Raw genomic sequence first — 13,891 nt, 5'->3', positions numbered from 1 at the left:
GAAATATCCTACTCCTGAGTCGCAGTAGGGGTCACCAGGCACACTTGAATTTTTGCCATAAGCCTTAGTCTAAGCTCCACGTTGGGCAGTGGCACAGAGAATTAGCCCCTGCTAGCATACCAGCTCCTGTTCCACACCGTGTGGGCCCAGACAGTCTTCCTGGTTCTCACATAGCATGTCCAGCTAATCATGCATGAAGGGCATATCTCCACTGTTTCAGTTTCATCATACTAGGTCTGGGAAGCTTTCCCCAGTGAGACTGCAGTGTCCATTCTCACAATACAGTCAGGTATCAGAAGGCCACTTCACCTCAGGCCTTTTCACACGTAACAGTTTCCTTACAGATTTGACTGTAATTCCATCAAATTGTGTCCCTACGTATATCCATCCAGCATCAAGGCGAGACTAAGCATTGTCTTTTTTTTTTTTTTTTAAGATTTTATTTATTTATTTGACAGACAGAGATCACAAGTAGAGAGGCAGGCAGAGAGAGAGGAGGAATCAGGCTCCCTGCTGAGCAGAGAGCCCGACGCGGAACTCGATCCCAGGACCCTGAGATCATGACCTGAGCCGAAGACAGAGGCTTTAACCCACTGAGCTACCCAGGTGTCCCTAAGCATTGTCTTTTTACTTTGATGTTAGCTGTGGTAGAGAATCACCACTAAGTGGTGGACTGTCTTGCCTTTTTCTTACTAGTTTGCATTTCTCTATGTATTCAGTAAACCAGCTTTCCAGGAGATAGATCCATCTCTAATTTCCATGGTAACCTTACCTTTAGTGACAGACTGCAGCCCAGATGCTGCTCCATTCCAGCACTGACCACATGGCCACCCAGTGGCCAGAGGTTCTTCAGCCCTCATCCTTTCCTCCCTGCTCTTTGTAAGCTACACATTTCAAGGAACCAGGGCTGTTCTAGCCAAGTACCTCTCCTGACACCAACTATTGAGGTTTCAGACCCAATTCCTGTGTGTGGGAGGGGTTTTTCCACACCACCAAGGAATTTTAGGATTCCAGATGGTGTCAGACATTTCATCTCAATTCTGACTCTACACCTGGAGATAGTATCCAATCCCACAGAATAAGGACTCTGTCCTGTAAGACTGGCCCCTCCCCATCGCAGAGGCCAGTGACAAGTCCAGGTGTCTTGTCTGGTTCTACAGGTTGGTTCTAGCAATCCCTCCTTCTCAGGAACCCTCTCTACTCACTAAGTTGCTTATTTATTATGAAAAGATAGAACCTGGAAACAGGCAGATGGAAGAGATGCAGAGGGCAAGATCCCGGGAAAGGGTGCAGAGCTTCTGTGTGCTCTCCTAGCCTGCTGCTCTCCTGGATTCTCCACATGGGCACCAACCCAGAAGCTCTCCCAACTCCAGCCTTTTGGGGTTTTTATGGAGGCTTCATTGGATAGTCATGATGGAGTCAATCATTCACCATTGGTTATTTAATCATCTTGCAGCCTCTCTCCCTATCCTGGAGCTGGGAGGGAGTGGGAGGACAAGCTATAACTGACCTTTGAGTAACACGGGTTTGAACTACACAGGTCCATTTATAAGGAGACTCTTCGACGTTCTTGGTAGTTTCTCTTTTTGCTTTTCTTAACATTTTTTCTGTAGCTTAGTAGACTTCAAGAATATGGTATATAATACATATAACATTACAAAGAGGGTGTTAATTGACTTATCACTAAGGCTTCTGGTTAACAGTAGGCTGTTAGTAATTAAGTTTTGGGGGAGTCAAAAGTTATATTGTGGATTTTCAGCTGTACCAGGTGGTCACTCTCCCTAACCTCTGCATGGTTCAAGGATCAGGTGTATATGTATTTTTAATTGTAAATCACAGTATCACAAACAGAACAGCCCGGCCAAGATTGGTTTACCCCAGAAATGGCCTGATGGTTCAAGCAATAGCTCATCAGTTTACTCAGTTCAAATATGAGCATGTTAAAGGAGAAAAAAGGATTCAATAGAATTGAAATGTTAGAAATAACTACCATAGTGTTAACTCTTAGCTAATTAGGATATATGTGCTGGAAAATCAACACAAAAATCAGACCTGGTGATCAAATATTAGATCCTCGGGTGCTATATATATATATAGCACCTCGGGTGCTATATATATATATAGACAACATATAGGCCGAGATGTCAGTGAACGTGTCAGGTGATGGGAAGGCTCAGAAGAGCACACTGATGAGGGAGGGACTATGAAAAGGACAGGAAGGGTTAGGGGTGGAGGCATGTGTGCTCAGCATTCCTCTTCCTCTTAACCTGAAGCAGCACGTACTCCTACTGGAACCTCAGGCCTTGGACACTGAGTGCTGTTAGATGGCATCATGAGATTAAGACTGAGTGGACACTGAAGAGAGGATGTGTGTGTAGTAGTGTTCTGAGTCTTCGTAGCCTCAGCCTTGTCACCTCATAGAGCTGCCAGCATAGCTGTGTTTCTCGGGGTTTGTTGTCATCTATACTAAGGGACTTTGGGATGTCACTTAGAGCTAGACCCAGTCATTTGTTTTCAATGCAATATAAATCATACCCAGGTTCATTCTTCCACAGGCTCAAAGTCTCACTCCCCAGGACTACAGTTTGAGGTGGTCAGGCCTTCTGGTGACAGTGGGTGAAGTCCTGGAAAAGAGCTTAGTGAACGTGACGCGGACTGACTGGCACTTGACATTCACCGGCATGTCTCGCCGGCAGATGATCTACAGTGCGGCCAAAGCCATTGCTGGAATGTACAAACAGCGCCTGCCCCCCAGGACCGTGTGACAGGAGATCACCCAGGGCGCAGCGACCTCTTTGTTTGGAGCGTGGCGGTAAAGACTTGGTCCCATCCCCATGTGGGGAGCTCCAGCAGATGTCGGGGTCTTGCGAATGTGCCTCTAGGCTACACTTGATCTTTCCTAGAAAGGCACAGTGTCATTCCAGTAGCTGCAAAGAAACAGATCCTTGCTGTGATCGTGCAATTTCACGTACCGCAGTTCTTAGAAAACAATTATTTTTATAGGACAATTTGATATACCAAATCTGTACGGTGCAAATTCACGTGCTTCGACCTTTAACTTAATGATACATACTTGATTATTTTGTTGAAGATTGAAGAACATGTCATTGTTTATTTCATGATTTCTCTCTTCTTAGTCCTTGATGCTTTTTGTGTGTGCGGGTGATCTCAGGTCTGACACCGAACCACGTGCTCAACAGCTGACCCTCAGACACCTACTTGCAGGGAGATGGTGCACGTTTCTATGCATACTTTTTACATGGGCCAAAATAATGGGATTTTTTTTTTGTCATTATGTACATACACACATCCTCTAAAAAAAAGAAAAAAGGTTTATTTCAAAGTAAGTTTTGGCATTTCACATATTTAGACTCTGAGACATTGCAGCACTATTTTGTTTTTCTTTGCTATGTGACAACTAAGTGGCCCATGATTTGAGTGTATTTTAAATCAGAACAGTTCCTGTTTTTATATAGTACTATTCAATATTTTCAAGTAAACTCCGACAACAGCCATTATTTCTGCTTCCATTCATATATTCTCAAGTGTCTTATAGAAATTTTTCAGAGGAATTACTTTGTTATTTATGGGGTTGTATGCCTCCTCTTTTAATTAAGGTTACTTGATATTTAGTTTGCCTTAAACAATGCTTTTCTAACTTGGTGCCATTCTGCCTTTACTACTCTTTATGGAATTTTCAGTGAAACTATTTAATATTCAACCTGGTTTATCTAGTTGATCATGTTTGTATTTAGTAACTGAAGCTTCTCCCTCCCCCCAGCCCCAAATAATATATTTTAGCATTTTTGGATTTATAGAAATCAGAATTAAAATAGTTTGTCTTATACTCTGGATTCTATGTATGCAAGTTCCTATAATGTTTTGAAGACAGTTTCTTACGCAAATGTAATTTAATTTTTACTTACTCGTCTTACAGTTCTTTGCTGTAAATTAATTAGCACAATCTTATAAAGGGTGTTGAAGCTCTTATCCTGCACTGTCACTACAGGTAACATTGCTTTGTATTACTTTGAGTACTTACTCGATTTTTGCTTTTTTTACCTGAGGACAGGAAGCATTATTTTCACAACTCTCTGTTCATTTCCAAGCACTGTATGATTGCTTGGTGAAATTCAGACTTGTCTGTCATTAAAAGGAGAGAAAAGACATGTAACCAGTTGCTGCGGCGTGATAGGGCTAGAGTGATTTTCTCCCCTTTCATTGCTATTTGTGCAACACTTCATGTTTTCTCCATCTGATTAATAAAAAAGAGAAGCCTTTCTGTACCATTTGCTTTTTTATCCTTTATTTTCAAAAAGCTACACTTCTCTAACAGTATTTATTATGGCATTGGCCAGGTGACAAATCACAGTTAGGGACGAAGGATGCCCATTCTTGGAATATGCAAGTGCGAATAGACCACTTTCCCTCCCGTTACAGGGAATCTTTGAGGTCCTAAAAAAATATCTGTTTTCTATTTTACCAAGTCTCAAATAGTTTAGGTCTTTGAGGGCTCTTTTAATAGAATCACAAGCATGGACATCCCCTTAGAGTACAATTTTTCCACAGTCTTCAAATTCTTCGGTTAGGTAGTGGCTTGTGTGAAGCCAGGTAATTTTCCCATCCCTGGTCATCTGAGCCTTTGGCCTTTTGTCACAGTGTGAGTGGGCGAGGAGGATTAGGGAAGGGCACATGGAAGAGATAAACCCACCATCCGGGTTTTGCCTCTGATGCTTTTTTTGGCCAACAGTTACCGTTGAAAGTCATCCAAGCATGACTGACTCCACACGCTGTTTTCCCCACCTCATGCTTATTTTTTCATCTTTAGATTTGTCATATGAGGGGCAAGAAAAGTAACTCCTTACCTCGTACATGCCACAGCGGCTTGGGCTGGGCAGGCCTGTCGTGAGTGTTGGCCTGAGATAAGCGAGCCTTCAGTCGGAGGCCACATTTCCCCTCCCCAGCACCCAGCTGTCTCCAGTTCTTTGCCCTTCGGGCTCATCTCCTGCCGACACTAGCATTTCTGAGGGAGAGTCAGACTCTGGGCTCTTTGCTTTTTTTGTCCCTCATGCTTCTCAGGAAAACCAGTCTCTAACACAGTTCTTCACCACTGTTCTTGTGGTCGGGTCATCAATATTTGTTCTGAAGCGCTCCAGGAATCATTTAGTCAACTTCCTCAGCTGGGACACTGTTTTGTTTTAATTAAGCAGTGTGAAAGACAACAGGAAAAATGCAGCAAGAGTAATGTTACATCAGCCTTGGGTGACAGAAGGGAACTCCGAGACTCCAAGACCCTTCGGTTAATAAGCCTGGACCAGAGCTGTGCCACTGTTGGAAAACTTCTGGCTGGGTCCAGTTTTCTCCTCCTTGTCTCTTAATTACTTCCCCATTCTTTGTTCCTTTTTATCTTAAGGATTAATGAGGTAGAAAAATCGAGATGACTGACTTTAAACCGAGTGGTGGTATACTGGTAAGGTTAAGGAAAGTATGGTATGCATGTATTCAAAAATTATGCAAATTACTGATACACTCAGGGTCAAGTTAATTACTTTATGTTGTTGAATTTACATTGTTCCTTGACTACAAAAAATTCTCAACAGATGTTCGTGTCCTCTGAATCCAAATTGATGGTATTTTGTGATCCAGAAGATGTTGGGTAATGTATAAATTAAGAAAGTTGGATTTTTACTCCCAGCATATGATGTTCATTCTTAAGATACTATGCAGGATGATGTATTGGATAAGAACCATTTTATAAGAATGTAAATATGTTACAAATAAATAATACCTCAATTTAGTTCCTGAAGTTGTAAAGTGATTTTTTTAAATGCTGAGTCATATTAATATTCTGTTAGAAGGGCCTATATTACTTTAATAGTCCCAACGGGTTACTGGTTGCCAATAGTTCCTACAGAATAGCAACTTAAAAGCATATCTTTCAAGTTTAGTGGTAATGATTCAAATATACCTGAATCGCTAACTTCATGCTCAGAGAACTCAATAGGGCAGACGATATTTTGGAGTTGGAGGTGATGGGCAAGAGGTTATAGCCTGTGCTCCTGAGGAGATGCCTTGACTGGGGAGTTTAATTTGCCCTTAACCTCCACAAATATCTCCTCAAAAAAAAAAAAAGGTTTGTTACTGTATTTGCTATTCTGAGCCTGTGATCTCAGGGCAGAGATTTCTGTTTTGATTTGTTAGGCAAGGGGTACTTCACAAGAGACCATGAAATACTCATTTGGGTGTTTTGTTTGTCAAAGGAAAACAGTACTGTTTTTAGTACACTAGAAAAACACCAATTCAGAATCCAGGATAGGCCCTATCCTATCCTAATACTATAAAGTATTAAATTATTAAATTAAAGTATATCCCAATACTATAAAGTATTAAATTTATACTTTGTTTTAGAATCAACTGGAGGAGAAAAAACAGTTTAGGCAAGAGAAACAAAATTAGCAAGACCAATATAAAGATTTAAAAACTTACACATAAAGGAAATTTTTGAAATTGTCCTTAACATGAATACATATTAATGATTTAAAGCAGTAAGAAAAAGGAACTGATAAGTGCCAAGTACATAGTGCTGGTTTGGTACTGGAGTAAAAACTTCCTTTTTAGGTGTGGTAACGGAAACAGAATCAGCTACTAACTCAGTATCATCCCAGTGAATCTGTTACAGACAAGGGACTGAAGCAGAGGCTGTCACTTCCCAAATCTTTCTCTTATAAAACATCCTGCATGTTTGCTTCACGAACTTAGTAGTACATAGCTAGTCCTGTAAATATTTGTTGAATTCAACTTACTTGAAACAATAGCTTGAGACTTTGCCCTGGTATACTCTCAGTTGTACAACATGTTTAAGGAACACTCTTTTTACTCCATATTTTTTTTTAATTTTTAATTTTTTATAAACATGTATTTTTATCCCCAGGGGTACAGGTCTGTGAATCAGCACTCACCAAAGCACATACCCTCCCCAATGTCCATAACCCCACCCCCCCTCCCAACCTCCCTCCCCCCAGCAACCCTCAGTTTGTTTTGTAAGATTAAGAGTCACTTATGGTTTGTCTCCCTCTCCTACTTCCCTTTCCCTCCCCTCCGGGGACCACCAGGCGCCACGCTGCGAACGTAATAGCTCTTCAAGTCTGCAATAAAAAATGGCCTCCAATAAAACTACATTGCAAAAAATGGAAAAGAAACAGAATGGAAAGAGTAAAAAAGTAGAAGAGGCAGAGCCTGAAGAATTTGTGGTGGAAAAAGTACTGGACCGACGTGTAGTGAATGGGAAGGTGGAGTATTTCCTGAAGTGGAAGGGTTTTACAGATGCTGACAATACTTGGGAGCCTGAAGAAAATCTAGATTGTCCAGAGTTAATTGAAGCATTTCTTAACTCTCAAAAAGCTGGTAAAGAAAAAGATGGTACAAAAAGAAAATCTTTATCTGACAGTGAATCTGATGATAGCAAATCAAAGAAGAAAAGAGATGCTGCTGATAAACCAAGAGGCTTTGCCAGAGGTCTTGATCCTGAACGAATAATTGGTGCCACAGACAGCAGTGGAGAGTTAATGTTTCTCATGAAATGGAAAGATTCAGATGAGGCAGACTTGGTGCTGGCAAAAGAGGCAAACATGAAGTGTCCTCAAATTGTAATTGCTTTTTATGAAGAGAGACTAACTTGGCATTCTTGTCCAGAAGATGAAGCTCAATAATTGTTTGCATTGCTTTTTATATATATTTATATATATATATATATATATATATATATAAAATCTGGGTCTTTGTTTTTTGATTTATTAGTGTGAAGAAATAACATTCTAATGAAAGTCAAGTTTGATATGTTTGTTTTGAAGTAGTATTGGGGGAGTTGTTGGGGTTTTTGCATCTATAGCACTGGTTACTTTAAACAAATAAAAGCTTTCTGTAGTTGCTTCCTTAAAAAAAAAAAAACGTCCAAGCCCTCTGTCTGGTGAAGGACCTGCTACTGCTTCTGTCTCTCTTTCCACCCCTCCTTGGCTGATGACCCAGAGCCCTCTGATGATGGCATTCTCCTGGCAAGAGAAAAGGACTTGACTAGCGTTTCTGAACTTGAACAGTTTCAGGTTATATTTTAATTTTTTTTTTTTGTACAGGTAATGATTCTAATACATTTCAACATGCTTTTTTCAAAAAAAAAATTTATTTATTTATTTATATATATATTATTTAATTTTTTATTTTTTGTAACATATATTTTTATCCCCAGGGGTACAGGTCTGTGAATCACCAGGTTTACACACTTCACAGCACTCACCAAAGCACATACCCTCCCCAATGTCCATAATCCCACCCCCTTCTCCCAAACCCCCTCCCCCCAGCAACCCTCAATTTGTTTTGTGAAATTAAGAGTCACTTATGGTTTGTCTCCCTCCCAATCCCATCTTGTTTCATTTATTCTTCTCCTACCCACTTAAGCCCCCATGTTGCATCACCACTTCCTCATATCAGGGAGATCATATGATAGTTGTCTTTCTCTGCTTATTTCGCTAAGCATGATACGCTCTAGTTCCATCCATGTTGTCGCAAATGGCAAGATTTCATTTCTTTTGATGGCTGCATAGTATTCCATTGTGTATATATACCACATCTTCTTGATCCATTCATCTGTTGATGGACATCTAGGTTCTTTCCATAGTTTGGCTATTGTGGACATTGCTGCTATAAACATTCGGGTGCACGTGCCCCTTTGGATCACTACGTTTGTATCTTTAGGGTAAATACCCAGTAGTGCAATTGCTGGGTCATAGGGAAGTTCTATTTTCAACATTTTGAGGAACCTCCATGCTGTTTTCCAGAGTGGCTGCACCAGCTTGCATTCCCACCAACAGTGTAGGAGGGTTCCCCTTTCTCCGAATCCTCACCAGCATCTGTCATTTCCTGACTTGTTGATTTTAGCCATTCTGACTGGTGTGAGGTGATATCTCATTGTGGTTTTGATTTGTATTTCCCTGATGCCGAGTGATATGGAGCACTTTTTCATGTGTCTGTTGGCCATCTGGATGTCTTCTTTGCAGAAATGTCTGTTCATGTCTTCTGCCCATTTCTTGATTGGATTATTTGTTCTTTGGGTGTTGAGTTTGCTAAGTTCTTTATAGATTCTGGACACTAGTCCTTTATCTGATATGTCGTTTGCAAATATCTTCTCCCATTCTGTCAGTTGTCTTTTGATTTTGTTAACTGTTTCCTTTGCTGTGCAAAAGCTTTTGATCTTGATGAAATCCCAATAGTTCATTTTTGCCCTTGCTTCCCTTGCCTTTGGTGTTGTTCCTAGGAAGATGTTGCTGCGGCAGAGGTCGAAGAGGTTGCTGCCCGTGTTCTCCTCAAGGATTTTGATGGATTCCTTTCACACATTGAGGTCCTTCATCCATTTTGAGTCTATTTTCGTGTGTGGTGTAAGGAAATGGTCCAATTTCATTTTTCTGCATGTGGCTGTCCAATTTTCCCAGCACCATTTATTGAAGAGGCTGTCTTTTTTCCATTGGACATTCTTTCCTGCTTTGTCGAAGATTAGTTGACTGTAGAGTTGAGGGTCTATTTCTGGGCTCTCTATTCTGTTCCATTGATCTATGTGTCTGTTTTTGTGCCAGTACCATGCTGTCTTGATGATGACAGTTTTGTAATAGAGCTTGAAGTCCGGAATTGTGATGCCACCAACGTTGGCTTTCTTTTTCAATATCCCTTTGGCTATTCGAGGTCTTTTCTGGTTCCATATAAATTTTAGAATTATTTGTTCCATTTCTTTGAAAAAGATGGATGGTACTTTGATAGGAATTGCATTAAATGTGTAGATTGCTTTAGGTAGCATAGACATTTTCACAATATTTATTCTTCCAATCCAGGAGCATGGAACATTTTTCCATTTCTTTGTGTCTTCCTCAATTTCTTTCATGAGTAGTTTATAGTTTTCTGAGTATAGATTCTGTGCCTCTTTGGTTAGGTTTATTCCTAGGTATCTTATGGTTTGGGGTGCAATTGTAAATGGGATTGACTCCTTAATTTCTCTTTCTTCTGTCTTGTTGGTGTAGAGAAATGCAACTGATTTCTGTGCATTGATTTTATATCCTGATACTTTACTGAATTCCTGTGCAAGTTCTAGCAGTTTTGGAGTGGAGTCTTTTGGGTTTTCCACATATAGTATCATATCATCTGGAAAGAGTGTTAATTTGACTTCTTCTTTGCCGATTTGGATGCCTTTAATTTCCTTTTGTTGTCTGATTGCTGAGGCTAGGACTTCTAGTACTATGTTGAATAGCAGTGGTGATAATGGACATCCCTGCCGTGTTCTTGACCTTAGCGGAAAAGCTTTCAGTTTTTCTCCATTGAGAATGATATTTGCAGTGGGTTTTTCATAGATGGCTTTGATGATATTGAGGTATGTGCCCTCTATCCCTACACTTTGAAGAGTTTTGATCAGGAAGGGATGCTGTACTTTGTCAAATGCTTTTTCAGCATCTATTGAGAGTATCATATGGTTCTTGTTCTTTCTTTTATTGATGTGTTGTATCACACTGACTGATTTGCAGATGTTGAACCAACCTTGCAGCCCTGGAATAAATCCCACTCGGTCGTGGTGAATAATCCTTTTAATGTACTGTTGAATCCTATTGGCTAGTATTTTGGTGAGAATTTTCGCATCTGTGTTCATCAAGGATATTGGTCTATAGCTCTCTTTTTTGATGGGATCCTTGTCTGGTTTGGGGATCAAGGTGATGCTGGCCTCATAAAATGAGTTTGGAAGTTTTCCTTCCATTGCTATATTTTGGAACCATTTCAGGAGAATAGGAATTAGTTCTTTTTTAAATGTTTGGTAGAACTCCCCCGGGAAGCCGTCTGGCCCTGGGCTTTTATTTGTTTGGAGATTTTTAATGACTGTTTCAATCTCCTTACTGGTTATGGGTCTGTTCAGGCTTTCTACTTCTTCCTGGTTCAGTTGTGGTAGTTTATATGTTTCTAGGAATGCATTCATTTCTTCCAGATTGTCAAATTTGTTGGCGTAGAGTTGCTCATAGTATGTTCTTATAATAGTTTGTATTTCTTTGGTGTTAGTTGTGATCTCTCCTCTTTCATTCTGATTTTATTTATTTGGGTCCTTTTCTTTTCTTTTTGATAAGTCTGGCCTGGGGTTTATCAATTTTATTAATTCTTTCAAAGAACCAGCTCCTAGTTTCGTTGATTTGTTCTATTGTTTTTTTTTTGGTTTCTATTTCATTGATTTCTGCTCTGATCTTTACGATTTCTCTTCTCCTGCTGGGCTTAGGGTTTCTTTCTTGTTGTTTTTCCAGCTCCTTTAGGTGTAGGGTTAGGTTGTGTACCTGAGACCTTTCTTGTTTCTTGAAAAAGGCTTGTACCGCTATATATTTTCCTCTCAGGACTGCCTTTGTTGTGTCCCATAGATTTTAAACCGTTGTATTTTCATTATCATTTGTCTCCATGATTTTTTTCAATTCTTCTTTAATTTCCCGGTTGACTCATTCATTCTTTAGAAGGATGTTGTTTAGTCTCCATGTATTTGGGTTCTTTCCAAACTTCCTCTTGTGGTTGAGTTCTAGCTTCAGAGCATTGTGGACTGAAAATATGCAGGGAATGATCCCAATCTTTTGATACCGGTTGAGACCTGATTTAGGACCGAGGATGTGATCTATTCTGGAGAATGTTCCATGTGCACTAGAGAAAAATGTGTATTCTGTTGCTTTGGGATGAAATATTCTGAATATATCTGTGATGTCCATCTGGTCCAGTGTGTCGTTTAAGGCCTTTATTTCCTTGTTGATCTTTTGCTTGGATGATCTGTCCATTTCAGTGAGGGGAGTGTTAAAGTCCCCTACTATTATTGTATTATTGTTGATGTGTTTCTTTGATTTTGTTATTAATTGGTTTATATAGTTGGCTGCTCCCACGTTGGGGGCATAGGTGTTTAAAATTGTTAAATCTTCTTGTTGGACAGACCCTTTGAGTATGATATAGTGTCCTTCTTCATCTCTTATTATAGTCTTTGGCTTAAAATCTAATTGATCTGATATAAGGATTGCCACTCCTGCTTTCTTCTGATGTCCATTAGCATGGTAAATTGTTTTCCACCCCCTCACTTTAAATCTGGAGGTGTCTTCGTGCTTAAAATGAGTTTCTTGGAGGCAACATATAGATGGGTTTTGTTTTTTTATCCATTCTGATACCCTGTGTCTTTTGATTGGGGCATTTAGCCCATTAACATTCAGGGTAACTATTGAGAGATATGAATTTAGTGCCATTGTATTGCCTGTAAGGTGACTGTTACTGTATATTGTCTCTGTTCCTTTCTGATCTACCACTTGTAGGCTCTCTCTTTGCTTAGAGGACCCCTTTCAATATTTCCTGTAGAGCTGGTTTGGTGTTTGCAAATTCTTCCAGTTTTTGTTTGTCCTGGAAGCTTTTAATCTCTCCTTCTATTTTCAATGATAGCCTGGCTGGATATAGTATTCTTGGCTGCATGTTTTTCTCGTTTAGTGCTCTGAAAATATCATGCCAGCTCTTTCTGGCCTGCCAGGTCTCTGTGGATAAGTCAGCTGCCAATCTAATATTTTTACCATTGTATGTTACAGACTTCTTTTCCTGGGCTGCTTTCAGGATTTTCTCTTTGTCACTGAGACTTGTAAATTTTACTATTAGGTGATGGCGTGTGGGTCTATTCTTACTGATTTTGAGGGGCATTCTCTGAACCTCCTGAATTTTGATGCTCGTTCCCTTTGCCATATTGGGGAAATTCTCCCCAATAATTCTCTCCAGTATACCTTCTGCTCCCCTCTCTCTTTCTTCTTCTTCTGGAATCCCAGTTATTCTAATGTTGTTTCATCTTATGGTGTCACTTATCTCTCGAATTCTCCCCTCGTGGTACAGTAGCTGTTTGTCCCTCTTTTGCTCAGCTTCTTTATTCTCTATCATTTGGTCTTCTATATCACTAATTCTTTCTTCTGCCTCATTTATCCTAGCAGTGAGAGCCTCCATTTTTGATTGCACCTCATTAATAGCTTTTTTTTATTTCAACTTGGTTAGATTTTAGTTCTTTTATTTCTCCAGAAAGGGCTTTTATATCTCCCGAGAGCGTTTCTCTAATATCTTCCATGCCTTTTTCGAGCCCGGCTAGAACCTTGAGAATTGTCATTCTGAACTCTAGATCTGACATATTACCAATGTCTGTATTGATTAGGCCCCTAGCCTTCGGTACTGCCTCTTGTTCTTTTTTTCATGGTGAATTTTTCCGCCTTGTCATTTTGTCCAGTTAAGAGTATATGAAGGAGCAAGTAAAATACTAAAAGGGTGGCAACAACCCCAGGACAATATGCTTTAACCAATCAGAAGAGATCCCAAATCGTGAGGGGGGAGGAAGGGGATAAAAAGAGGTTCAAAAAGAAAGAAAGAAAAAAAAAGAAAAGAATTTTAAAAAAGAAAACAAATAAAGAAAAATATAAAAAAGGAAAAAATTATATTAAACTAGTTAAAAAACGTTAAAAAAGAAAAGGGTAAAAGTTAAAAAAATTTAGCAGAAGAAGAGAAAATAATGAAAAAAAATTAAATTAACTGCAAGACTAAAAAAATCACAGGGGAAAAATAAAAGAAAATCACAGGGAGAAAGCCATGAATTCCGTGCTTTTGCTTTCTCCTCCTCTGGAATTCTGCTGCTCTCCTTGGTATTGAAACCACACTCCTTGGTAGGTGAAGTTGGTCTTGACTGGATTTCTTGTTGATCTTCTTGGGGAGGGACCTGGTGTAGTGATTCTCAAGTGTCTTCGCCCCAGGCGGAATTGCACCGCTCTTACCAGGGGCCGGGCTGAGTAATCCGCTCGGGTTTGCTTTCAGGAGCTTTTGTTCCCTGAGTGCT

General features: G+C 39.9%; 2 protein-coding genes across 3 annotated transcripts in view; both read left to right on the top strand.

Annotated features, from left to right (window-relative positions):
• The window catches only part of PRRC1 (proline rich coiled-coil 1), a 37,832-nt gene extending 33,546 nt beyond the window's left edge, over positions 1–4,286 (top strand). For both annotated transcript variants that reach the window (XM_045075555.1, XM_045075556.1), the window contains one exon: positions 2,556–4,286. In XM_045075555.1, the coding sequence (XP_044931490.1) occupies positions 2,556–2,765 (210 nt within the window). In that variant the 3' untranslated portion in view covers positions 2,766–4,286. The remainder of the gene's footprint in view (positions 1–2,555) is intronic.
• A 2,837-nt stretch (positions 4,287–7,123) lies between these two features.
• On the top strand, positions 7,124–7,928 carry LOC123390792 (chromobox protein homolog 3-like). Its single transcript, XM_045075554.1, has one exon. It carries the CDS (start codon positions 7,158–7,160, stop codon positions 7,707–7,709), a length of 552 nt encoding a protein of 183 aa, XP_044931489.1. The 5' UTR covers positions 7,124–7,157; the 3' UTR covers positions 7,710–7,928.
• Positions 7,929–13,891: the final 5,963 nt, after the last annotated feature.

This window comes from Mustela putorius, unplaced genomic scaffold, assembly GCF_011764305.1.
Source record: "Mustela putorius furo isolate JIRA1106 unplaced genomic scaffold, ASM1176430v1.1 tig00000145_pilon_pilon_pilon, whole genome shotgun sequence".
NCBI classification, from domain to species: domain Eukaryota; kingdom Metazoa; phylum Chordata; class Mammalia; order Carnivora; family Mustelidae; genus Mustela; species Mustela putorius.
This window is presented reverse-complemented; position numbering and strand designations above follow the sequence as displayed.

Bases quoted from the DNA above. Each gene is read 5' to 3' on its own strand.
- LOC123390792 (XM_045075554.1), top strand. From the start codon at position 7,158: ATGGCCTCCAATAAAACTACATTGCAAAAAATGGAAAAGAAACAGAAT.